At 48.3% G+C, this 26,873-nt stretch overlaps 1 protein-coding gene across 4 annotated transcripts; it reads right to left on the bottom strand.

Moving 5' to 3' along the window:
* Nucleotides 1-207: 207 nt before the first annotated feature.
* Nucleotides 208-26,862, bottom strand: Ccdc92 (coiled-coil domain containing 92). 4 transcript variants are annotated; one of them, XM_021162837.2, is made up of 4 exons: nt 26,223-26,367; nt 5,447-5,593; nt 4,786-4,827; nt 208-2,056 (listed from the first exon to the last, which is right to left on the bottom strand). In XM_021162837.2, the coding sequence occupies exons 2-4, from the start codon at nt 5,574-5,576 to the stop codon at nt 1,284-1,286; spliced, it is 945 nt and encodes a 314-aa protein (XP_021018496.1). In that variant the 5' UTR covers nt 5,577-5,593; nt 26,223-26,367; the 3' UTR covers nt 208-1,283. The 4 variants fall into 4 exon arrangements, with proteins under 4 accessions (XP_021018496.1, XP_021018495.1, XP_021018494.1 ...); XM_021162836.2 differs by lacking the exon at nt 26,223-26,367 and adding an exon at nt 25,814-25,832; XM_021162835.1 differs by lacking the exon at nt 26,223-26,367 and adding an exon at nt 14,735-14,753.
* Between the last annotated feature and the right edge of the window lie 11 nt (nt 26,863-26,873).

Genomic DNA, 26,873 nt, shown 5'->3' on the forward strand with positions numbered 1-26,873 from the left:
ATTTTCCTTGAAATCAGCCAACTAAATCAATGTATTTTTCCATTAAATGAACCTAGTTTTGCAGTGGGTTTGTGTGTTTTGGTTTTTTGCTTTTTTTGATCAAGTTTTCTGACTTGCCAGAGTCCCCATCTCTACCTCCCCAACACTGGGGTCACAAACCTGAACCACCACATCTAGTTTTTATTTTTTTTAAGATTTTATTTCTGTGTATGTGTGAGAGCCTGCCTGAATATACGTGCACCACGTGTAAGGTGGTCCCTGGAGTTACAGCTAATTGTGAGGCACCACGTGGGTGCTGGGGTTGGCCTCAGCTTCCCAAGCTTCTTGTATAGAGAACTCTGGATAAAGCACACGCCAGAGCGAGTTTTAAGGCAAGTGCATTCATTCTCACTTCCTTCCTGCTAAGCCACTGGTGTGGGGTTCCACCTCCGGCTGCTCCGGCACATGGCCGCTTCCGGCAAGAGCACAGAAGGCTCAAGTGTTCAGTTCCTGCCTGAGCTCCAGACCTCTTCTCTGTGTGGCTTTGGGACAAATGGCCACTGGCTGCGTCTCTTACACTGTGAGATAGGGAGGCAGTGCGGAGCCTGGGCAGGACAGAATGCAGCTTCTGCCAGAAACGCAGGAGCATTAACAATCTCAGCAACAGCTCTGGGCAGCAAGTCCTCCCACCCCACCTGCTTCGTCCTCCCCGACCACCTCCTCCACAGTCCCTCGGTGCTTCAAAAAGACTCGGAGGAAAAGGAGGGCGGGTTTAGAAAATAACATTTGTTGGATCCTGAACATCTGGATGAAACTAACAAAAAAATTATGAACACACAATCAGGTTGGGGCGACATCAGGGTTGAGGTCATCTTGCTAAGATCATGAGCCACAGCTGCTTGGTAAAGGGACTATGCAGGGCAGGAGTCTCCAGGAGGGAGCCCAGGCTGCTGCTCTGCTCTCATAGGCCGCCCTGGATCTGCGGAGGGATAGCTCCTTCTCTGCTTTGACTTCAGGCGATTCATATTCTGGTGGCATAGTGATTCAGCCATGGCTGTATCTATGAGTGCGCCGAGATCTCATGGCGTGGGGCTAGAAGCAAGCTATTGGCATGCAGGCGTTGGCCACAGTGCCAGTAATATCTTCAGCGGGGACACCATTGTAGCATTGTGTCACTATGGAGCCAGGAGCCAGGCTTCGACAGGAGGAGACATTTGGCATGGGTAGGTAGGCGAGGAAGGTGTGGGCGAGGTTCCCTGTGGCGCTCACAGTGCGTGGATGACTGCGGTGGCAGGCCGCAGGCCTCACACAGTTCGGTCTGTCCCTGAGTGCTTCCGCACCACCTTGCTTGCATTCACCTGGTCCACGGCCCTCATCTCTCCTTCAGGCTGGGCCTGTGATGGAGTGGCATGATGAATGCGGTGAGCCACCCCAACATGCGTCTTGTGTGGCTTGTCTCGGGCTGGGCTGTGCTGCCCAGTGGCGCTACGATCTGAGGCAATAGGAGGGATGACGAGAGGCCGCTCCTTGAGCTGGACCTCAGCAGACTCCCGGGCCAGCAGGAATGGGGTAGGGTCGGGCATGGCATCCACAGGCTCCCGAAGGAGGAGTTTGCGGCTCTCGGCTCCAAACCTGTAGACCTCCTCAAACTCAGGGTGCAGTGGGGCTGACAGGCTCTTCTTCATGCGGCGGCGGGGTGTCTCAGGCAGCTTGTCCTTGGGGGGTGTGGGTTTGTAGCTGGCCAGCGCGGGACTGCCGGCAGGGCTGGCATCCGAGGTGCCACTTGAGCTCAGCAACTTCTTCTTGGCTGCATGCAGCTGCGAGGTGAGGTAGGCCACAGTGCTGGCTCGCTGCTCCAGCTCACCCGACAGCATGCTCAGTTTGTGGCTCTTCACCTTCAGCTCCTCCAGGTACTTCTTCTCTCTCTCACGGACCGTGTTCTCCAGCACAGCGATGGCGGCGTTCTTCTGTTCCAGTTCCTGCAGCAGCTTGTGGTTTTCCTCCTCTTTGGCCTTCAGCTGGGCTTCCAGCTCCTCACAGCGCCTCTTCAGCTCCGTCGTTCTGGAAGAGCCGTCTCCTGCAGGAACAAGTCAGGTGCCCGGTCAGAGTCTAGCTGAGGGAGGAGATGCTCATGGCCTGTGTGGAGGGCCCTGCCAAGAAGCCCTACGGTAGGCAGGGTGCAGGATGGCCTGTAGGCCCTGCTCCCACTAAAGGCGGATCAGGGGGTCTCTGAGGCCCCTCCCAGCTCTTGGTTCCCTGGCTTACTGTGTAAAAGAGTCTCCAGAATCTGAAGGTGCTGAGGTTAAAACAGCGAGAGCGTCAGCTGGAGTCAGCGTCTCTGGAGTGAGTGCCAGCTCTACAAGTGAAGGGCATCAGACACGTCCCTCAGCCCTAGACCCTGCTCTTCTGCCACCTTTATTCTCCCAGTTGCCCCGAACTAGAACTTTCCTCTATGCTCCCTTGCTGGCAGCCTACTTTCCTCTCTGACCTGTCTGGCCTCACATCCCACTGGGTACAACTATCTCCAGGGCCTGCTTCCCTTTCCTCCCTTGGCCTAACACCTGACAGTCTGCCAGTCCATCTGTTCCATGCCTTCTGCACCCACATGATCCCTGAGCCTCCTTGTTTCTTCTGGGTTGATTCAACTCCAGATCTGTGCATCTACAATTTGCAGATAGCCCTGCAGTGCCTGTGGGTGCTGGGTGCATACTGCACCTCTCGAGTCTTGTGGCTCCCCAAACCTGTCTTGGCATTCCACCTACTTATGCCAGCAGCCTCAGGTAGACTCTGCCCATGGGCAAGTGTACAGTGCAAGCTCACTACAGGTAAACAGAGACATACACGGGCACGGGCATGCATGTGTGTGTGTGTGCTTGTGAAGACAGACTGAATCAGCAAATGGTAGCACTAGAAATGATGCAGTATTATCTTGTATGAGTCTTGTGCTTTTAGCAAAAACAAAACATCAAAAAACCTCTACAGCATTAGATTCTGAAGTACAGTGTGGAACCCCGCGCAGCAGTCAGCCCTCCCTACAAGCATGGCAGGTCTAACGTCTCAGGCCTTTGACTGCATCCCAGCCAGACACAAATACTCTGTGTCCCCAGGGAGTACTAAGAGGATGACAGGCCTCATAGAGTAAAGCAGGCTCCTTGGTGCTGGTGAAGGACACAGCTCTCGACAGCCACAGGTATAGAGCCATTACAGACGTTATCAGAGGCGCACAACCCTAGTCCCAGAAGAACATGAAATCCAGGGCTCCTTAGTAAGGTGCTCTTTTGGCCTCCCATCCCTAAGAGGCTTGGGCAAACATTGTCCTTCCCTGAAAATGACCTAGCTAACCTGCTGTCTGTGCTCAGGTACAGTCTTGGCACAGATCTTGCAGACACTACTGGGAGGCTCTGGTACCCCTGGTCCTCTACACACATCTTCTCTAGAAACTTGATTTTCCTTGTCTAGTCCATGAGAGGTGTGCAGGACTGCTTGAGCCTGTGTGTCCCTGGGTACTCCGGTGTGTAGATTCTAGGCCTCTCCTGACTGCAGGCATCACAGCCTTCAGGGGAGAGGATTAGGGTTCTTTCTAACCTGCCCTCTGAGCTTGTGTTTGACGTGCACTCAACTGAGAAAGAGCTTCACTCCAGGGAAGTGTAGATGTTCCCATAAAACCCTCCCGGAGGTTTTTCAAACAGCTCACTCTGCTGAGACAGTACCTTATACACCTTCAACAAAAGCCATATGCTACTGAATGTGCCCTAAATGGGTGGTGAGGGGGGCTTGGGACAGAGGCTTGAGAACTGGTACAGACTAGTCACGGCAAAAGGGGGTGGTGTGAGGCTCTGGCTCCTACAGTATGGGTAGCTCCTCCCCAAGGCCTATGTCATGGTGTGTGTGTGTGTGTGCGCGTGTGTGCAGCGTGAGGGGTGGGTGAGTGGGGATGGTATAGACCCGAGTTCCTGGCAGAGGACTCGGGTGTCTTTGCTCTAGAGAGACTTTTATGGGCAGGCTCCTGCTCCAAGGGCCCTCTGCACCATCCAGACAAAACCATGACAGGTGTGCCTAGGAGATGGGCCAGATAAACATATGCTCAGTGGCTTAGGGGAGTGACCTGAGGCTTCAACAAAGACTGGACTCTCACAGAGCACCCTGCCTTCGTAAAGCTTGGTTAGGGAAAAGGTCTCCCCAGACACATGTTCTATATCCTCAGACCCAGCCCTGTGCTAAGGAACAGGCCATTCTCACAGGCTCAGAGCTCCCATTTTTTTGGCTGCCACTGCTTTGGCCGACCCAGCCCTGTGCTAAGGAACAGGCCATTCTCACAGGCTCAGAGCTCCCATTTTTTTGGCTGCCACTGCTTTGGCCCCTTGATGGGTCTCACTAGGGAATTGTATCTAGATTGCAGCTCAAATATGCTCTGGGCGTGAACAAGGGCACTGCCCTCCCTATTATGGAGCACATGGCTTTGGGGCAGGGCTTTGCTAAACTCTGGAGACTGTGGGTGTAGGGCCTTCTGCCTAATTCTCACATTTTTCCTTTCTGGCTCGAGTCACATTCAAGTTTATTTCTGGATTATTGAAGGATATGCACTTGCGGTAGAAAAGTTAGAAAATTCTGGAAAATGCAATAGGCAATCTAGGCACATATATTAATGGGAAGTGAAAAAGCCACTCGTCACTCCAGACTATGGGAGACTTTGGACTCTAAACTCCCTTGTCTTTGCTCAGGGCAACCACTGTCATTGCAGAGGGGGCAAGTGGGAATAGATTACAAAGAAAACAAGATGCAACCACATCTGGTGAGAGTTCTTACCTGTCAGTTCGAAACTTTTGAGTGTCAGCTCATATGTTAGATCTACAAAAGAAACAGGACACATTGATTATCAAGTTCTGATAAATTAGTTCTCCCAATCAGTTCTGAAAACAAGCACTAAATCCCAGTGAGTGAGTTTGACCCTGTAGAAGCAGGGGTCACAGCTCCAGGGATCAATGTAAGAAACACCAGGCAGGGGTCATGGTTCATATCAAGGCTGGGAGAGGGCCTGAGCCTCAATCACACCTTTAATCCCAGCACCCAGGAGGCAGAAGCAGGCGGATTTCTGAGTTTGAAGCCAGCCTGGTCTACAGAGTGAGTTCCAGGACAGCCAGGGCTACACAGAGAAACCTTGTCTCGAAAAACAAAAACAAAAACGAAAAATTCCCTTCCTTACCCTCCCTGAATACCCCAGCAGTACAAGGTCAGCGAGCAGCCGCCTCATGAACTGCAGACTGCACTGTGGCTGAGTACCACAGGCACCTGCTGCTCTAGGGCACTTCCACCATACTGTACGGAACACGGTCACCTGCAGGTGTGTGGGTCACCAAGGATTAATCATGTGCATATCAGCATGGGGAGTGGGCCTCGTGCAGCAGCGGACCCGACTCCACATCCCGACAGTGGTCTGTCTGGTCAGCAGTCATGAGCCTGCACCCACCTGTGCAGTGCTGCTGCAGCCGCCGGATCTCAGCGTGCAGCCCCTTGAGTGTGCTGGCGTGTTCCCGCTGGAGGAAGAGCAGGTTCTTCTGTGCACTGTGCAGCTGGTTCTCCAGGTTTGTGGCTGCCATGCTGACATCCAGGTGACCTACCGGAAACATAAGACTTTGGTCACTGTTTCAAGCACGAGGGTTGAGAGAAGATGGGGCTCTGGGTACACATCATGGAAATATGTGGGAAGCAGATGAGGTCCTGGGGCTCCAGGAACCCCTTCTGATTGCTGGGGCACAGGCCCTTAACTCATCTCTCACAGAGCACCTGCCACACATCAGCTCTATGTGAGAACCAGCTGAGGGCAGGAGTGGCACCCGGTACAAGGCGCCAGGCTGCTGCTTGTCCTGGAGAGGAAGCAGGTCTGAGGTGGATGAAGAGTCAGCAGCATAGAGCAGGGTTTCTTCAAACTCAGAACCCTCAAGTCTAGGTGCTACCTTCCCAGGTGTCCTGACTTATGTGGCTGGCCCTACCCTCAACTATAACTGGAGCAATATGAAGTCAGGCCATCTTCCTAGAATAATTCAAGACACCTGCCCCAGCACTGAGAAACCCTTAGGACAGAATGCAGACCAGTCTATGCAGCTCTCAGTGTCTTTCCCATGGCCATGCTGGAGAGCCCTCCCTGCAGAAGCCCCATGGCTCAAGGGCTGCCAGCATGCTGATGACATCTGCTCAGTGTGTGCTTGTGGTGGCGACAGCACAGCTGCTGCTCCCACTTCAGGAGTTGTGTTCACCACTAAGAACTGTCCCCACAGGGACTTCAGACCGTGCCTTCACTCACACCATCAGCTTAGGCAGCTGGGGCTCCACCCAGCTCTGCCTGCAGAAGAGCTGAGAAACACAGAAGGAAACAGAAAGAACTGACGGGACTAAGTAGACGTCCTAGCAGAACTAAGGAGACGGAAACCAGGACACCTGGGCTAGGGAGAAATGTCAGGAGAAAGACTGTGGCAAGGAACAAAGCTTGCTCTGGAAGGAAGGCAAGAGCTGGTGAGCTCTATCTGTAGAAGCCATAGCTAAGGCAGCCTCAGCAACCAGCCGCAGAGCAAAGTGTAGCCTGCAACTCCTAATATCCCAGTACTATGTGCCAAGTGCATGGCCTTGGAAGGGGGCCCTGACCATAACAGAGGAGCCAGTCAACCAATGCAAAGTGAAGAATAGCCCCTGGCTCTGCACTCTGTTGCACATGGCAGCCTGGCATGCTGTCTAAGCCTCCCAGTCATGACTACTGTTTCTTTCACTCAGGAGCTATTCTTGCTCAATCTGACATGAAGTCTGGGGCCCACCAGGACCCATGGTACTTGGGAAGTGCTGGCTTGGGAGGCTAGAGTCCTGACAAGATGCCTTAACCTGAACTTATGTCCTGACGATCTATCTACCGTCACAGTTCCAAGGCCATTCCTAATGCCCTGTCTGGCCTGCACCATCTTCCTTTCACATGGGTAGACTTCCTCCTCTTTCTCATGCTCCACACAGTAGCTGGGGAGGTGTGTATGTGTATGTGTGTGTGCAGGGGGGGGGGGTGTCCCATTGTTCTGCCCAGCCTGAGTCTGCTCCTGCCTCTCCCTGGCTTCTTTAGAACCCAGTGCACTATGTGTAGTGCAGCTTCCCTGAGACCTATCCGTGTCTTCTAATGGCAGAACAGCCTCTGCACCCCGCTCTATCTGCCTTCCCAGGATCCCTGAGGTCTCAACCCACGCTCTGTTGCTTTCCAAGTGTAGCCTCAGATACGGCCATGTGCCTCACACCCCTAGCCACTGTCCTAGAGAACTGTCAGAAATGGGTTTATGAACATGTGTCTCTCGCACAGCCTGTTCCTGCCTCAACCTAAGTCCAGCCTGCACCTGAGAGACCATGGTAAAGACCAATGGTGACCTACAAGCACCAAGGCCCATGCTGGCAGGGACTTCCTCCTCAGGTCTATAATTCAAATGTCCTGCATGCCCAGAGAGACTATGTACTGTAATAGTCTAAATTTTAAGACATCTTGTGCAGCTCTGAGAGAATAACATATCTACACAGATACTTGCTTTTATAATCTATACTGGGCCCCTCCGTGGCCACCCAGCCCCAATTCCCGGGTGGTAGATATGTTTTATTTGAAATTAATTTAAGTACAGTTTGAGGAACTGTTCCTAGTAGGACTGCCTTGGACTCTGAACCTAACTCTGGACTCAAGAATTCACTGTCGTCTTCCTGCTGCAGTTCTTACCCTCAAGCAAAAGCCGGTGTGCAAGGAGTGCAGCTCAGCGCAAGCCTGGGGAGGCTTGCAGGGTCCTGAGCATATGAATGCACTCTGACAACAGGAGACGTCCCATGGTAGTCATGACTGTCTAGGTCCTCTTATGTCCATCCTCTGGGATTCTCTACGAGGCACCAAAGAGGAGATCCACCTGTATAGGTTAGGTCTATGGGGCAAGGCATGCACACATGGGGCTGAACTTTGTCTAGATGGCTAAGTGACTTTCTACCTGCTGGGCAGTGCTACTGGATCCCTGAGGGGAAAAAGCGCTGCATAGCTTAAGACAATGCTGTTACTTTGCTCCTGAGCTACTGATACCAGGCCATCATTAGAGATGATGTGCAGGCCATGGAGCTGGTCCCCAAGCAACTTGAGGAGTCGGACATAAGGAAGAGAGTACACTGCTGGGTCTGGAACTGGTTGGTGTAATGGACTGAGTCATCTTGGGTTTTCTGCACATGACTAATGGGTCCCAGGCTACTTCCTCTGAGCATCTTGTCAATACTGCCCTTCAGTGTAGTCGACCCTTATCACAGCTTTCAACTGTGGTCTTCGCCCCAGGGGGATCTACATGTTTCTGTGCCTTGCTGAGACTCATCAGTAATTTCACAATTCTTTGCTCAAGGATAGACAGCAGGGGCTGGGTACCAGTTGCAGGTAGGGTTCCAAGCCACTGTCATTACCAGGGCCTGGCCCAATCCCAGCAAATGCACACAAACCTGTGCCCTTTCTCTCTAGACAGCTACAGCAGTGGAAATGGGTGTCCCTTAACAAGCTTACCTTAACTGACTGGAAGGGCGAGGCATTCCAACGCTTGCTGTGGTTAGTGCACCACAGAGCACCATTAGTTCACCCTGTTCCCTCTGCATTCAGCAACCCTTCATCAGGGAGAGTCATTGTGCTTCTGCAGAGGGTCACAGAGGCCCAGCTGAGGTAGCTCACAGGGAACTTCGCCACCATTCCTGGGGAAAATGACACTAATGGAGGCCTTGGTAGCTAAGGACCCTTGCCATCATTAGAAGAATGATGAAACCAGCCTGTCTTATCCTGACTCCCAGGTGCCAGTTGCCTCCTAGCTCCAGGGCATTAAGAGCTTCCTTACAGAGACACTTCACTTTCTGCATCAACACACAGTCCTCTACTCTGGCAGTGCTCTTTGCAGGACAAAGGAATGTGTTCATCGTAACCTCAACCTGACTCAGCCTCAGGGTTTGCATGATAACCTTAAAGGCTAGGAAGATGTAGACTGACACAGGAAGGCAAATACTATATATACATTCAACCTCTGAAACAATGTGAATCAAGTACACACAGACAAGACAAACCTAATGCAATTGGGCTCCAGAGGATAGTGGATGGCAGTTCTGTAGGTGGAGGTCAGATACAATGCCTGTTCAGGAGCAGACATGCTCTCCACCCACTGGGTTTTCAGTACACTCCCCAGACAATCATGAAACAGCTTTTAAGATAAAAAAGTGGGAAAGGTCCTGCCTTCTAGGCCCCACCAGCACCTTTGCAAAGCAAGGCTGTTTCAGAAAAACTATAGGAATCGTACCCTCAGTGTGTGTGTCCTCGTTCCCTGGATACCAGCAGGATGGGCTAAGGGCCAGATTCGTACTCACCCTCTTTGTCTCACAGCCAGGCTGACAAAGCCCCTGGGGACTGACTCAGCATAAGGTATCCTGGGTCAAAAGTAGTGCTCTGCTTAGCCATAAGCTGCCAGACACCACTTGGTTATGATCATGGGGGAGACCCACAGCCAGGTCCAGATATTCCCCTTTCCAAAATATATCCCTTCTGTCCACACGCTCATCTGGCCTACATTTTCATGCCAAGCACCTGATACTTTGGCCAGGCTGCCCCTCCCCAGCCTTGTCCCCTCAGGTCCCCAGTGTGCTTTCCTGATCATCACCACAATATCCTTTGCCCCTCTTCTATCTGCCACACCCTGTAACACACCCTATTTCCCCTCTGTCTGAACTACTCTGGGCAACTCCCGCTTCTGCCCTCTTTCTGCCCTCTCCAAAGAACTCATGCATTTTTTACGTATGTATTTCAGATAATTTTATCCTGCTCCGCCATGGGGCTGAGTAGAAAGGCTGCTCCTAAGTTACCTCACATTAATCAGAAAGCACTGTAGCAGCACTGATCTGAACATGACCTCATCCCATAAAGTCTCAACAGTCTAGGAGATATTTTAAAGCAGCTACATTTTTAGCAGACAAAGAGAAATGAGTATCTTGGGGTGGGAGTGTTTCTCAGCCTGGCTCATACAGCCATGGGGGTGGGGGGGACAATTTCAGAATGTAAGAACGGTGCCTGAGAATTGGTTAGAGCCAAGCTATTCTTGACTCTACTCATCAATTAGTTATAACTCATTCACAGTGGGTTCTTTCTCCATGAAGGATGGATATACTGTCTCCTCTTCCTTTTGATAGAGCCTGTCTTAATGGGCACCACACAGCATCTCAGGGTTACGGCTTAAAGACCACTGGGGCTTTTTAAGGAACTTTCTGTACTGTTCTGGTGTCCTGAAGCTTATGTATGTCCATCAGGAAAAGGAACGGCCAGGAAGGAAGGTACAACAGGCATTTCTAGGTGGATGTGTGGGCTCAGATGACACCAGGGGAGAAAGTCTCCAACTAGTTGGCCAGCAAACTCTCTCTCCACATGAAGAAATTCAGGCCCAGAAAAGGATCTGCAGAACACAGTGAGATCAAAAAGGACAAGGTGGACAAGTTTAAGAGAGATGGAACTGAGTCTGGGGTGGAAGTGAGGCCATTTAGCTAGGACCAGATCTTTGTCACAGCCTCCTCAGTACTAAGTGCACTGGCTTTGGTGCCTGGCATACAATAAATGGTTAATGAAAGTCAGTAACCTAGTGCTATGTAAATACCGGTTCACAGCTCTACAGATTTACTTCTGAGCTGTTTACTTGCTTGTATAGAATATTTCCTGAACACTATAAGAATGAGCTAGTAAATTCTAGTTGCTTCCAAAGAAAACATACAAGTACAGAGACATACTTCTTAGCAGCCTCCACATTCCATCTCCACTGGAAAGGGACTAGACAAGGAAGCCAATCAAGAAGGACAGCTGAGCAGGCAGACCTAGAAGCCCAGGGACAACAGAACTTTTACTTGTTCCTCTGAACCAATCTATAGTACTCTACCATCGGCTAAAAATAGCCTGAGGCTAAGTAGCTGGTGCTCCCCTCAGGTTTACTTTATTATATCCTCAAGGGAGGCTGCTGGGATTGCTCAGCAGTTAAAAAGGGCCTACTGCGAAGACTGATAACCTGAGTTTGATCCCAAGAACTGGAATGGTGAAAAGAAATAACTGACTCCTGCAAGTTGTCCTCTGATCCTCGAATGCATGCTGTAGTATGTATGCACATGTCGCACAATGACATGTGTGTGTGCCCCCTGAATTTTTTAAAAAGCAACTTTATCATGTATGATATAACACAGACACAATTTTGAACTCACAGTAACTGAGATGAATAAACTGCTGTAAGCTATGGGTACCTCCTGTTCCTGTCCACACAGGCACTTAGGAAATTCAATGAGCAAGTCATCTGAAAACCCCAAAGAGCGAGGGCTGCAAGAAAAAGAACATCAGCTGCATGCAGGAAAACAAGCATTTGACAAGACTCCAGAAATACCTTGTTAAAGAGGAACAAAGTTATAGCACTAAATATTGAAAGCAGAGATGCAATTAATGTTTTAAAGAGACAGAAGGTAATCCTAAAGAATTAGGGTGATTTGGCCTTTATTTGGCTTAGGGGTGAATAGCACTTGTTCTTGCAGAGGACCAGGGTTCACTTCCTGACATCCACATGGTGGCTCACAATTGCCTGTAATTCAACCTCCATGGGATTAAATGCCCTTTTCTGACTTTTCTCTGGCATCAGGTAGCCACATAGTTCACAGACATACACACAGACAAAACATTCATACACATGAAATTAACCTCACCAAAAGAATTGGAATTGTTTTTTAGTTTTGTTCTTTATTTTCTTTCACACATATGAATATTTTACCTATGTATATGTATGCACATTTGTGCGTGGCACCCTCAGAAGTCAAAGGCAGCTTTGGATCACTTGGAGCTAGATTTATGAATGGTTGTCAGTTGCCATGAAGTGCTGGGAATCAAGCCTGGGTCATCTGCAAAAGCAAACATGGGCTCTATCCAAACTGCTGAGCCATCTCTCCAGCCTCCAGCTCAGGGTTGTTTTGTTGTTGTTGTTCCATTTTTTAAACAGGAGTCGTGAGTTTGGGCTGCAGCCCTGTGTAACCCAAAATGCCAACATGCTGCCTATGTGGCACGGTAACAGGACAAAAGGAAGCTTTCAGCCACAGTATCAAGCAGAATGGCTGGGTTACTGTGTCCAAGCAATAAACAAGCTGATGCTGGAGTCATCCAAAACTGACAGCGTTATGTAGAGACGTCTTAGTGGTGCTCACTCTACCTGCACAGCAGGCATTTTCTTACATATGCTTCTAAGAGGCACAGAAGTAACCAACCAACCAAACTCTCACTTCTGTACCACACCCACCACACAAAGCACTCTGAGTGCTTGGTGAGGAGGCCTAGGGACCACGGCGCAGCCGCACTGTGGAAAGATAAAAACGTTAATGTCATATGCCTGTGATGGGATAAGCTGAAAAGCTCATGTTCAAAGCGTATCAGCAATTTTACATTTTGAATGTGAAAGTTAAAAGACAACTGTGCTTCATGACACCAGGTCTAAGGATGTACACAGAGTATTGAAGCACTACTTTCTAGATAGTGGATTATGGGTGATTTTTCATTTCTTACAAATTTTAGGCTGGAGAGATGGATCAGCAGTTAGGAGCATTGGTTGCTCTTCCAGAGTATCTGGGTTCAATTCACAACACCAACACGGTGGCTCACAAGTGTCTGTAGTTCTCGTTATAGGGGATGACACCCTCACCTGGCCTACATGGGCACTGCCCACTTGTGATAAACAGATATCCATGCAATCAAAACACCCATACAGATAAAATCAAAATAACTATTTTTTTTCATTCCATCTCAGCACTCCCAAACATCACTTTATAATCAGAAGAAATGATAAAGGCGCTCCTGAGACTAAGGAGGAGACAGTGTGCTCCCCTAACATCATGTCAGAGCATCTGGATGGCTAGAATTGTCATTACTTCGCCCAAGCAGATGAGAGTTCATTGGAGGCAAGGTTTACAACAGCAACAATTTAGTGCCCCCAGGACAGGCAGAGATTATGGGTGCCTCCTCTACCCACACAGTCTACCTTCCTGCATCTTAATGACATTATCCATCATAAAACACAAGCCTATCAATAATTCTCCAGCCACTGACATCCATTTCCTTCCAAAAGAGTGCACAGCCTGATGTTAGGGCTATAAAGATGTGATCAGAAGCTGGCAATTAGGGCATGGAAACTTGATACGCAGCCTGTCTGGGAAGTCTGTGGTCACAGGAGGCATGCATTATGGACTTATTCCCATGTTCCTCTTACTCTGGTTAGCTCACACTTTCAGAGCTGCTATTTAAAACCACTCTGGGCACCCACATTTGGATAAGGGGTGGTCCCTGTACTGACAAGTTGGAATTTTGGTTTCTTTTTTAAAAAAAACACAGAAATATAGGTGTTTTTGTTTTAATCCCAGGTGTGGGATGGGGCTGCTTTGCAGCAGCTATAATTTGCATCCTGTTCTAGCAGAGGCATGGCTTTGCCAGGTGCATATAGTTTCTGTGACTGTACATAACACTGGGGAGTCTGGGATCTTTTCAGACGGTATATAAATGCTAGGGTCCTGGGAGGCTGGGTAGGTGGTTGGTGGTCGGTCTGGGGGATTGGATGTGATTTGTTAGTAGTTGTGCTCCAAGAAGAAGCAAAAGGAAGAAAACTAGAATCAGGGATCTCTTTCTCTCTCTCTCTCTCTCTCTCTCTCTCTCTCTCTCTCCCCCCCTGTCTCCCTCCCCCCTCCCCCGTCTTTCTTCCCTATCTAGTGTTAGGGGAAGAAACTGGGGAGATAAAAGTTGGGAAAAAGAACAACCTACAAAGTTGCAAAGGTTGACTATAAGTGGTGCCTCAAAGATTAGGTATAAAAATGGGAAATCTGCTAGGCAGTGGAGGTGCATGCCTTTAACCCCAGCACTTGGGAGGCAGAGGCAGGCGGATTTCTGAGTTCGAGGCCAGCCTGGTCTACAGTGAGTTCCAGGACAGCCAGGGCTATACAGAGAAACCCTGTCTCAAAAAAAAAAAAAAAAAAGACATCTGATTTCAAATGCCATAGAAGAAATGCAGGGAATGGGGAATGGATGTATCTCTTTAAGAGGCTGGCAAAAGACTTTACTGAGGCTGCTATTCCTGGGATATCCCCTGCTTTGCTCCCAGATGTAATTTTCTGTTTTGGTTTTGTTTTTTTCTTCTTAGTATATTCTGTTTCAAAAAAAAGGATAGAAAAATGGCTGAACAGTTGGAAAAATTGTGGGTTGAAATGGAGGGGCTTGAGAAACAAAAACTGGCTGAAACTGGAAACTGAAAGGAGCCACTCTGCTCTCTCTTTTCTGAAAGGGCTGCAGAGGTGGTGGGGTAACTAGACAGGCTGTGGGTGGAGATGGAAGCCCTTGGGAAGTGGAAGCACAGGAAAGAGAGCACACAAAGGCTCAGCTGCAGCAACTGAGAGGAGGAGTTTCCCGCAGAAGGAAAGAGGGAAACAAACTGCGCTAGATGGCAGTCAGGTCGGAGAAAAGCTGCAAAGGTAGGACAATCTGATGAAACAGCTAGTTTCTAGAGAAAAGATTAATCTCAAACCAACTGCCAGAGTTACAAAATCACCACCAGCTTTCACAGTAGTTGTACAGCACATGTCTGCTAATGGTATGGAACAAGGTTATAAGGAGTAGGATGTTATCCTATAGAAGTGCAGTAGACAAAGCAGTTCTGACTTGCCTCATACTCTAGCAGAGGCATGGGCTTACCAGCTGTAGATAGTTTCTGCCAACTGTGCGATGTTGGAAGTCTAGGAACTTTTCAGAGAGTATAGAGGGTATACCCTGCTACAGCTCTGGTGGTGGGTGATTGTTCAGGGGGGTTAGATGTGGTTTGATAGTTGTCATGCTTAAAGAACAAATAAAAGGAAAGAAATTAGATTCAGGGATCTCTCTCTCTCCCCTCTATCCTCCTTTCTCCCCTATCTAGTAACAGGGGTAAAAACAGAGGGATAAAGGGTAGGGAAAAGAAGAACCCACAAAGTAGCAAAAGACCAGCTACAGATCCCTCTGTGTGCAAGGTCTTCTCAAGAAAACAGGTCTGGCCAGGCAGTGGTGGCACACACCTTTAATCTCAGCACTCGGGAGGCAGAGTCAGGCAGATCTCTGAGTTCGAGGCCAGCCTGGTTACAGAGTGAGTTCCAGGACAGCCAGGACTACACAGAGAAACCCTGTCTCAGTAAGAACAACAACAACAAAAAAAAAAAGAAAAAGAAAAAAAGACAACAAGTCTGGAATGCAGGTAGATGATGCATCTATAAATGGGCTGTGTAGGCCAGAAGAGGTCAGTGCCCAAGCCCTCTATCACAAGGTGCCTGCCGGAGTGACTGGGTCTTGTGGTATTTGAGGCAGGGTTTACCACCAGGAGGAAGGAGCTCCACATCCCAGAGAAGTCAACCCAGCACTTTTGCTTATACAGAGAACTTCCTAGACACAAGTGGCTGCTGGGACAGCAGTGAGCAATGCATGTAGGCAGTGGCCCTGCCTAGGCCCTTCTGCTACTTGTGCATCCTCCTTTCCCTCTCGGGCAGCCTCAGGGTAACTACTATCTGGGGTCACCCATCAGAGTGACCACTCCTGGCAGTACTCACTCATGGCTTTGCAGCAATATTACCTGTGAGCTTCTCAAGCTGGCCTCATCAGGATCACCCTGAGACAAGGTAAGAATTTCTGTAGACACACTACAGACAGTCCCGCCAATGAACTTCTAATGAACAAGGTTTTGTGAATACCAAGCCAGGGATCCCTTGAGCCTCAGAAGTTACCTTAATAGCTAGAAGCTTACTATCATCATTGACTTTATTTAAAACTTATTCTGGCAGTGTTCCATTCTGCAGCCTAGACTAACCTTGAACTTGCCACACAGCCTAGGCTGACCTCAAACCTACCACCTTCCCACCACAGCTCTCTGAGTGCTGAAGCTGAGATCACAAGTGTGAACCACCACACTCCACTTAAATATATCTCGACATTTACAAAGCTTATTGTACTAGCTGGCTGAAGAGTCCTTTTGATTATCTACTTAGCAATCACTCCAGTATACTCCTGAAGCACCCAATGTATAGCTTCATTCTATGCTTACCATCACTTGGTGAGGGAAGATCAGAAAACAATCAGTAATTGTAGCCTCCTGAGATGGAAGTACTAAACACAAGAGCCAGGGGGAAGGGAGCCCAGGGAGACACCTGTCTCTCCTCCAGGCAGAGAAGATCCCTGGAGGGTAGGGGTGGGGCCTCAATTATCACAGCATTCCTGGCACTTTGGATAATACCAGGTGGTACCAGGCCCTGACTGGCTGCTGAGTGCATACAGCCTGGAAGGATAGCGCTTCCCTTCTGGAAGGCTGGGGCTGAGTTGAGCCCTATTGGCTGGGCAGGCCTGGGAGGAGGAAGCAATTTTGGGACGGAAAAACGTGACTACTGCTTTACAGCAGTGTGACCCACACTACTTGACTTTGGAGAGGCATGGAAACAAGATGGGAGAAACTACACATCAAGAACCGCTCACAAAGGCTGGAGAGGCAGCAGGTTCGAGCACTGGCTGCTCTTGCAGAGGACCTAGGGTTCAGTTCCCTTCATTCACATGGTAGCTAACACTATCTATAACCCCACTCCTAGGAGATCTGACACCCTTGTCTGGCTTCTGTGGGCATCAGGCACACACATGATTCACAGACATGTAGGCAAAACACTCATCCACAAAGCATAATTTTAAAAAATGTACACATAAGTTGAGGTGCCATGGTAAGAACCAAGCAGGAAGGCTACACGATAGAGGTGCAGTTCCCAGTTCAGAATTTAGATTGGCCAGAATAAAACAGAACATAGGAGAGGAGAGGTGCAGTGGCCCCTGGCCCTTAGCTCTGGGGGAAAGCAGTCATGAAGTCTTACAGGGTCAGGTGCTATGCTCCGTGCTCGATGGAACATCTGACCTGATCTCGCCTCCGCAAGCAAAAGGCTGTAGTTAGCAGGGGCAGGGGTGGGCTTCCTTCTGAGCCACTCTGACTCTGAAGTTCACATTCCTGACATACTATACTGTGGTACTCCCAGAAGGAAATGCCACCAGCACAAACACAGCCAGCACTCACTGCAGTGACAGAACACCACTAGTCAGTGTCCCCTCTTTCCAAGTCCCCGCCCTTCCCTGCTGCACGGCTGAAGTTGTGAGGGGCTTATGTAGAGACGGACTCTTGCTCGGTGTTAGCAGTCCCACAGCTGGGAGTTGGGGGACACAGCTACTCACATGGAAAAAACCCTCAGAACAGGAGGTGCCTGCCCTCTCGAGGCAGCCCTGTAGTGTGTTAGGCTGTGAGCTGCTGCAGGCCGCTGTGCTGCTCTGTTACTTCCCACTGGCTGAGTGTTTTAAACACTCAGGCCTCAGATTCAACAGAAATCCTAAACATTTCTGGGGTTTTTAGGATTTCTAAAATCATTTTTTTTTCTGACTGTCTTACATGACAATGTAAGTGCAAGGTGACAGTGCAAAGTGACCTTTCTGACACAGGCTGTGGCTTGCTGGCTATCTGGAAGAGGGGCTCTGGACTGCTCCCTATAAATATCAGGCCATGGTGGTAACTCTTTCGTCATCCGTCATTTGCCTGTTTAAATGCACAACTGGTGCTATGACGGAGATGGAGCTTTAGAACTAGGGCAGTGGGGAAGAGGAAAGGACAGCCATGTGAGACACAGTGGGGAAGCAGAGAACTCTGCACATGATACCTGCCAAGGGCTGGGCTGCTTATGTAAGCTCATGCCTGCTCAGAGTCTCCACTGGCATGAGCATAGACATGACAGTCTACACAGCCATTGTTTCTTTGTGGGTGAACAGCAGCTGGAAGTACTCAGAATTAAAGAGCATGCAGAATGTGTACTCAATGGTTTGACCAGGAGCTGCAGAGGAGCTGTGGCTCTTAGGTACCACATCTGGAACCATCTGGGTCACTATATCTGGTGAGGGGGTGCTCCCTGCAGTTAGCAAAGAGCTACCCAGCCCCCAATATGAACTGCAGGAGCCCAGGTGGAGCAGCTCTACCCTAAGACAAGATGATTTGAGGCTTATGCTGTTCTCCTTGGGTTTCACCAGCAAGTGAGAGTATATAACGCTCACAGGAGGGACAACCCCTGCGCAGACCTGGCCTCATTGTAGAGAGCTACTGAACTTGGAGAAAAAGGGCAGCCATCTTGTAACAAGCCCTCAGAATGATCCTGTATAAACTTGTCTTGAATCTTCCACCCCTGGTAAGAAGTCACAGAGGGCTCCATTCTGCCTTCTCTATGCTGGGCCAACTCAGACACTGCCCTTGCTCTCCTGGGCTCACTGATAACTTCACATTTATATGTGAGTGCTTGTGATTTTGAGTGTTCCTTCTTAGTTCTTGGCAAAAGGATTTTGGTTTTCTTGTCTAAGCACTAAGAGAATTTAAACCCTGCAAACAAGGCATCTCCAGTATCGTGGTTATAAAAGAAACACATCTAAAGAAATTCTGTGGACACTCTGAAAGTCTATACAGAACTGACCAGGTCAACTCCAGAGGATAAAGGCTTTAACATTAATTCAATTCAGGAAATTTCATGTTCAAGGAGACTGCTACCTTAAAAAGACTGTGTGGCAGGAGAATCAGAAGTTGGAGGCCTTCCTGGACTATCAAATGTTCAGGGCTGGTCTGGACAACTTAAGACTAACTCCAAAAATAATAAACAATAACAGAGCTGAGGATGTAGCTCGGTGGTAGAGCACTTGCCCAACAGACCTGAGACCCAGCACAGTAAAACAAAACCCAAACAACAGCCCCCCCCCAACTCTTTGTATTAAGCAGAAGAATGAAGACATTCCAATGTCACATAGAAGATGACATGAAAGACACTACATTTCTTGAGGCTCTTAATTCTTCCATGTGCTATCTTGAGAGTTCAGCATTCCCTTTGTGGTGGCAATATAAAGTTTTGCAGTTCACTCTTGCTATGAAGCGACTTTTCTTGTAACTTTTTAGCATTTACTCATTGCCGCGAGCGCTTGAATGCCACAGTGGAGTAAGGAAGTTGGTAGTTGGAGGACATCAGTGGGAGTTGGTTCTCTCCTTCCACCATTTAGGTTTTGGGGATGGAACTCAGGTTGCCAGGCTTGGCAGCAGGGACCATCACCAACTCAGCCATCTTGCTAGCCCAATAAATCCTCTTTCTTTAATCTTAATGCCAGGAGCTAGGGTTACCATTTAGAATATGCAAAGGCCAAACATGACCTTTGTATAACAGAGTGTGGATGTAGAGCACATACTAATTCATATGAAAGAGTTTTCTCACAAAGGCTAATGGATGATACATAACCTATCCTTTCAGAGTAAAGACACAGCTTCGTCATAAGCCTTTAAAAAATTAGACATCATATCGTATAGCAACCATAAGGCTATTCTATTGGCTGAGAAATATATTTAGGTGTCATGTTTCTCTGCCAATGTTAAAATATCAATAATTACATGAATTTTTTTGTACTTTGCTTTCTAAAATTCTTAATTCCTTATGGACTAGTGCTATGCTGGAATGATTAGGAAGCAATATGTATTTACCTAAAGATTTACAAAAAAAATTAAAATCCAAAATGGAAAACCCATCACCCACCTGTCTCTGTGGGTAACAGCTGAACAGTTCTGAACACTTGCTTTTAAGTCCATTGAGGGTGGTTTAATAGAGATGGGATCCAGATATGCTCATTATACTTAAAAACTATGAATCAAACCCTGTATAATACATTGCTACTTTTAAGCAGACAACTTAATACAGAGTGACTATATGTAAGGATTACAACACAGAAAAACAAAACAAAACAAAACAAAACAAAACAAAACCTGTATAATGGAGGGAAAAAAGGCTAGATATCTCCCAGCAAAGTAAGGTGGATGCTTCCATCCTCAACCCAGAAGGATCTCCACCCTTCATGGTAGCTATTCACTGTTCAAAAGACCACACACTCTCACACTGTCAGAGCATTGGGATGATGGTGGGGCCTCCTTGATGGTGGGCCCTTAGTCCACTAATGGGTCTCACACTACCTTGCATCCCACCTGTTTTATGAGCCTTCTTGCTTGGCAAAAAAAGTCAAGGTATTCTTAAGCTGCCCAGCTCTCTCAGTGTTGTACCGTTCCTGGCCAGGCCTCATGTAGGAACATTTGGAGCTAGGTAACCTCTGGTATTCCCTAAAGGCCCTTGGAAGTGACAAAAGAATGTTTCTCTGTATCCACTGTCTGGATGCAGAGTGAGTTGGATAGAGGCGAGCACTCCAAGCCTCCCAGATTACCAACAGCATTGTATGAGTCACTCTGTTCATATGGCTTGTGCTGTGGGAAGCCACTAGGAAAGGACAGTAGCTTATGGGGTGGGGGTTATAAACATATTCAGATCAAGTCTCTCAAACAGGAGTGGTTGTCACATGGATACTCTATTCATTCCACTCATCAGATGATAGCTACCTGCAAAGGCTGGTGTGACTGCCAAAACCTGTAAAGTGTTTTATTCCTGGACCCAGCACATCGTGTGCTGATTCAGAAGCACACATATGATAGGAGTACAACTCTGTGTTTCTACTGCCTTCATTGTCTCCCCAAACTGGACTGGGTGATAATAGTTTAAAGTGGAACTGTGTGCAGTACCTTGACAGTATTTTGCAGAGACAGGACTCAGGTTTCTGGATGTCCCATTTTTTAGACTGCACACAGAACTTCAACAACTAAAAATCTAGAATTTTCACCTAAACAGCTGAGCAGCTGTGAGACCTCCAGCCACTTCTTCAGCTACAGAGCATTATGTGTGCGATAAACTTGTGTTCTGTCACCAGAAGCCATGCTGAAGGCATCAGTGAACTTTACTACACCGTCTGAGAAGCCCATGTGACTAGGGACAGTCTGACAATACCAAGTCCTCAGTTCACAGCTCTGCAGGTGTAATATGTGGAGCCTCAAAAGCTGTTGGGCAGAGCTCACCATGATGTTCCAGAGCCAGTTAGTGGCATGCAGAGCTGCTCTGAGTCTCAACCATGGCTGAAACACAAAAGCACCCAAAAAGACCATTCCTAAAAAGGTCTTGCTCTGGCTATTTCTGGCTTATTGTCCCACTTCTTAAACAAAACCAAACCAAACAAAACAACAACAACAAAACAAAACCCAAAAAACCCAAAACAACCTCTTTGCTCCCACCAGTGAGGTCTAGCCTTGGTGTTCTCTTTGCTGTACTCCAATATCATAGCCTTTATACCAAGATTAACTATAAAAAAACAGCCTCAACCTCTTGAAATTTTGTTTTACTTTTATGCATTGGCAGGGGTAAGGGGGTGTGGGATGGGGTGAGGTGTGCATACAGTATGGTGGTGTGTGGAGGTCAGAGGGCGATTTGGGGGAGCTGGTTCTATTGTCTAGGATTTAGGAATAAAATCAGAGCATCAGGTTTGGCAGCAAGTGCCTGGATTCAGTTTCTGCAGAGTACTGCCCAGGTACTGTTAAGCTATCTAGCCAGTCCTTGACCACATTATTCATGGGAAGAATGCTTACAGAAGACTTGTTGCCAAGGGGCCAAAAGGATCTACTCCCTAGCCATAGGATCATCTCTTCTTGCCCAGGGCAACAGGCAGGCCCACAAGCTGAAAGATGCTGCTCTCAGCTTCTGGGGGTTTCTGATCTGGTCACAGACTTCCAATCAAAAAGTAAAGATGACATACTACATACGACAGACCAAAACACCTTGGAAAGGTCAGGCAATATTGGTGATCTTGGCTACAGTCTTGTCTAGAAGGACATAAAATTAACATCAGCTTTCTTTATCCTCCCTATCAAAGTAAAAGGCCTTTTTTTTTTTTTTTTCTAAAGTACCTCTCAATGTGGATCTGTTATCGTGTCACTAGTCAGAGAGGAGAAATAACCCCTGTGCCTTCTGCTTGGGGTAATCTATGTTGATGGCTGGAGAGAGTTCAAAAAAAGCTTCCTTGATCTCAGAGTACAGCATGGGTTTAGTTTCCTACTTCATAGCTAGAAAAATTAGGTTAGAACTCATTAGCACTCCCAGAATAATTATGCACAACAGAGACAAAACTTTCTCTTGTGAAGCCAGTGTTTTATGCATCCCCCACATGATATCAAAGATGAGTGGTACTTTCCTGTGTAATTCTTCATGTCTATTGTAACCTTCAGATGGCCAGGCCCACAGTAATCCTGGGAACCGCAATGTGTAGTAGCAGATGTACAATATCAATACGAAAATGGACTTCCAGGCTCACAAATTCTAACAATTCAGCAAATGAGAAGGCAACAGCCCACTACAATGGCCTAAGAAAGAATACCAACAACGGGTCTCATGCAGAGCTAAACTTACTCTCCTTTAGGGCCGCCCAACAGGGGACAAATACAATCAATCCACAGAAACTGGGTCCCTCCTAAGCACCAAGCCTCTTGGGTTTGCTCTCTTGTTTGGTGCTACCCCAAGGATTTCACTGCTCAGTTTGAGAATTTGGCTAGAACAAAGCGCTCAGCATCACGGAGAAAGTATATTCCCTCTTCCTTCCCAGCCACAGCATAGCACGCACTTTTCATTCTGGGAAGTGGTGAGTGGGAAATACTCTTGCAATGCTGCTCTTCATTCTCACTTTCATTTTTATCATTAACAAAGAAGTCTTTTTTCTGGTTCTCCAGGTCTTGGATTGTAGTACCAGGTGACTTTGAACTCAGGACTCTCCTGCTGCAGCCTGCTGAATGCTAGGACTGCAGGTATGCACCATCATGCCTGCTTAACAAAGACATCTTTTAAGATAACTGAGCGATGCACTTGGGGGATGTGCTACTTAACTGTCTGCCTTACTTGATCATTTGTTGTTTCAGAAATAATACTTAAAATTATTTGTGGATTTTTTTCTTTAGTAATAAATTCTTTCTTTCTTTCCCTCTTCCTCTTTTCTTCCTTCCTTCTTTTCCTTTCCCTTCTCCTCCTCCTCCTCCTCCTCCTCCTCTTCTTCTTCTTCTTCTTCTTCTTCTCTCTCTCTCTCTCTCTCTCGCACACATTCACATGGGGTCTCTCTACAGAGCCCTAGCTGCCCTGAACTCACTATATACAGCAGTCTGGCCTCAAACTCAGAGATCTACCCTCCCAAGTGCTGGCATTAAAGGTCTATACTGCCATGCTCTGCTAATATTTGCTGCTCCTGCAGAGCATGGTGGCTTACAACCATCCAGAAAGTTCCAGAGGATCCAAGGTTTCATTCCATTGGCCTCATGACCACTCTGCTATACTTCAGTCCTTTGGGCTCTCAAGAACCTGCTCTGTTCGTTGGCCATAGCCAGAGCATTAACCCCAATTACTGTGCATACTAGGGAGTCTGGTCACTATTCTAATAGTGACAGTTATGCCCACTGTTAATCATTTCATCAAGATTGGCACAGCACAAACATGTACTTCAAATCACAAAGTCCCCATGCTGTCTAGTTTTATGTCAACCTAACACAAGCTAGAGTCATCAGAGAGAAGAGAGCCTCAACTGACAAACTGCATCCATAAAATCTGGGCTTTTGGCAGGCCTGTAGGGCATTTTCTTAATTAGTGATTGATGTGGGAGGGCCCAGTAGGTGGGGCCACCCCTGGGCTGGTGGTCCTGGGTTCTACAAGTAAGCAGGCTGAACAAGCCTGGAAAAGCAAGCCAGAGCCTAGCACTCTTCCATGGCTTCTGCATGGCTGAGGCGCCAGCCTCCAGGTTCCTGTCCTGCTTGAATTCCTGCCCTCACTGGTTTTGATGATGAACTGTTACATGGAACCGTGAGTGACATAAACCCTTTCCTCCCCACATTGCTCTTAGTCATGGTGTTTCATCACAGCAATGGAAACCCTAAGACAACCCTTTCATCCTCTCTTCATTTCACCGTGACCCTACTTTATAGTTTTGTTTTACTTCCTGGATATATATTTAGAAACCATCCAGAAAACACTGAATACAACTACTTTAGGTAGGTATGACTTGACTGTTTTGCTGTGAAACTTGAGTCATATTTGAGTAATGAAATAAATAGAAAGTAGAATGCTGAGCCAGCACAAAAGTCATGTCTTTACCATCTGTAATGTCCTTAGCTCAGGAAAGCACACCTTTACGACCTGCTGACTCCCAGAAAACAGCTACTATCTCATTTTTAGCAAGAATGATTTCCTACTTGCTTCCTAGAAAAGGCAATTATCTTGACTAGATGGTCATTCCAGAAAAGCCAGAGGAAAAAGTATCTAATACATTTCAAACATCACACTGACAATGGGAGTGATTTATTATCTCTAAGCTCCCCCAAACCAGACAAAATGGGGTTCAAGTTAGCTCTGACACCAAGCAAATAAGCCAGTTCCTATCTTCCCAGGATTCAAGTAGGTGTCTGGGGATGTCAACATGCCCACAGCTGTAGAAGCTGGCAGCCCAACACATAACAACAAACTCCCACAGAGCTAGAAGGGAAACTAAGTCCTGGAATCCAGTGGCCACCAGAACCCCAGGAGACCCTCTATCAGACCTGTGCCCCTCCAGCCCTTCCAGTCCTGAGTCTTCACTCAAGCTGCACTGGGAGGGAGCCCGAGGGAAGAGCTGCCCCTTCTTCTCACTGCTCAAGTTCTGATCGTAATTCTGCTTTACATCACCGCCAGGGACGCTGTCTTCCTCTAAGCACTCAGTGTCCTCTTCCTTGCTGGGAATTACTCTAAGGCAATAAAATCCCTCCTGCATGGCAGACCTTCAAATGTCTGAAGACCATTAGGACACAGGTCTTTCTGTCCCTGCCAAATGCGTCTACAGGATGAACCATCAGAGCCTTCCTAGCTGGTCTGGAACTTGCCTCTGTATGTTCAGTACTGCAGGGTGCCTTACCACTGCCCTCAGTGGTATATGAAGTTCAGGAGATAGTTAATCTTAGTTAATAAATGTGTCACCCAGTATGCATTAGAATCTATTTATGGCTGACCTTGTTTTAGATAGGGAAAAAAGAAAAAAAGCTCCGCATATCTTCTTGCCAGAAATATGAGAGAATGCTTTATAAGTATTTTTTAAAAGCATCGACATCATAATTAACGTCAGTCCTGCTGCAAACACATCCTGACAATTAGATAATGAGGTTAAAATCGATTTTCCAACATAGGACAGATGAGAGGTAAGAATCCAGAGTGAGTGAGCTGCTCTAAACAAAGGATTCATGTGTTTCTTTGAAAAGATTCAACGTTTAAAAAAAATGTCTAATTTTCAAAACACCAATTTAAGATGTTTAAGTGTGTTAACAGAAAAATTCTGGCCCATTCAGATCATTGTTCTATACTTTAAAATATAGCTAAACCAGGGCTGGGGCTAGAGCTCAGCAGAGCCCTACATCCCACATCCTTCCACACTTCAGATCCAAACAGAAAAATCTAACAAAACCGATTCATTGTGCAATAGAGGAGTAATCCAAACTATTTTAAGGCTTTTCAGTAGTGGTATACATTTATACACATAAAAAATAAAGAAGCACAAGTCTTAAAGTCTTTCTTCAAAGCGGATTAGAATATTCAGCCATTTTGGTGAACAGTTAGCCAAAGGGAAAACATGAAAAATTGGAAGTGAAAGTCACTTGGAACGCTAGCATCTGAAAAGCCTTACAATTCAATGGCGATAGAATGCCAGGGAATTCTTGGCTGTGCAAATAAAATAATACCAATGCTATTTAAATTAATTTCAAACTTAGTCTGTTGTCTGCGATCCTGGTTTTAACTAACTTTCTTCCTTTCTTCCCTTCCTTCCTTTGACACAGGATCTCACCATGTAGCCTTGGGCTTGTCTGGAATTCGCTATCCTCCAACTCGGAGATCCGCCTGCTTCTGTCTCCCGAGAGCTGAAAATTTAAGGCGTGCGCCATCACGCCCGGCTGCTCTTAACACTCCTAAAAGGTGTCTGCAAGCCTGTACTTTGTTATGAAACCGATCGGTGCCACCTGTCACAGAGCACGGTCACATTTTCCTCTCCGGGCTCCCCTCTGTCATCAGTGGCACCTCTCTGTCATCAGTGGACTAGACCGTGCAGCTAACGATACTTGAGGTTTTGACATTCTTAGCCCGCAGGGCCGGATCCAGGCCGAGGGAACCGCAACCAGGGGTGCTGCCCGCTACCTGCGAGCGTGGCCAGCGTGCGCGTCCGCGGGTCCCGGGAGCTCAGGGCAAAGAGTACTTACGCGGAGCCACCCGGTCGCCAGAGCTGCAGGTCCGGAGGGCGGCAGGTGTGACGCGGGCAGGCGGCTGAGGCCCGCAGCATCCCGCCGGCTTGGGGCCGGACCCCGGGGCGCTGCCCCGCACCCGCAATGCGGCTCGTACCCGGCCCGGGCCGGCGGTTGCAGCCGTTGCGCCGCGCCTCCCCCGCCGCGCCTGTGCGCAGCCTGGCTCCGAGCCCCCCGCGAGCGAAGCTCAAGGATTCTGGACGTGCGCAGGCTGCGCGCCTCACCTGCCAGGGTCCCTCAGGCGGCTGCGGCGCTCGGCCTGCTCCTCGCGGTGGCCCGCGGCCCATGGGCAGGGACTGTGGGAGCCGGGTGCGCGGCGGCTCTGCCGCGGGGGGCACGGAGACTCAAGAGACGCCGCCCGGTCGTCGCATCCCGTCCGCTCCCTCCGAGCGCTCGCCGCGGTGCACGCCGGGAGCCGTTCGCTACCCGACTAGTCCTCGCACAGGAGGATGTCTGAGGAGACGGTGCGGCGCCGACGCGGCGGCGGTCTGCTAGTGATGGGAGGGGAGGACCCGGGCGGATCGATGCTCTCTCTGCGGAGGGGAAAGGGGACGACGCGCCACTCCCTGCGGCTGCGGCAGGGCAAAGGCAAAGGCAAGGATGAAGGGA

This window comes from Mus caroli, chromosome 5, assembly GCF_900094665.2.
Source record: "Mus caroli chromosome 5, CAROLI_EIJ_v1.1, whole genome shotgun sequence".
NCBI classification, from domain to species: domain Eukaryota; kingdom Metazoa; phylum Chordata; class Mammalia; order Rodentia; family Muridae; genus Mus; species Mus caroli.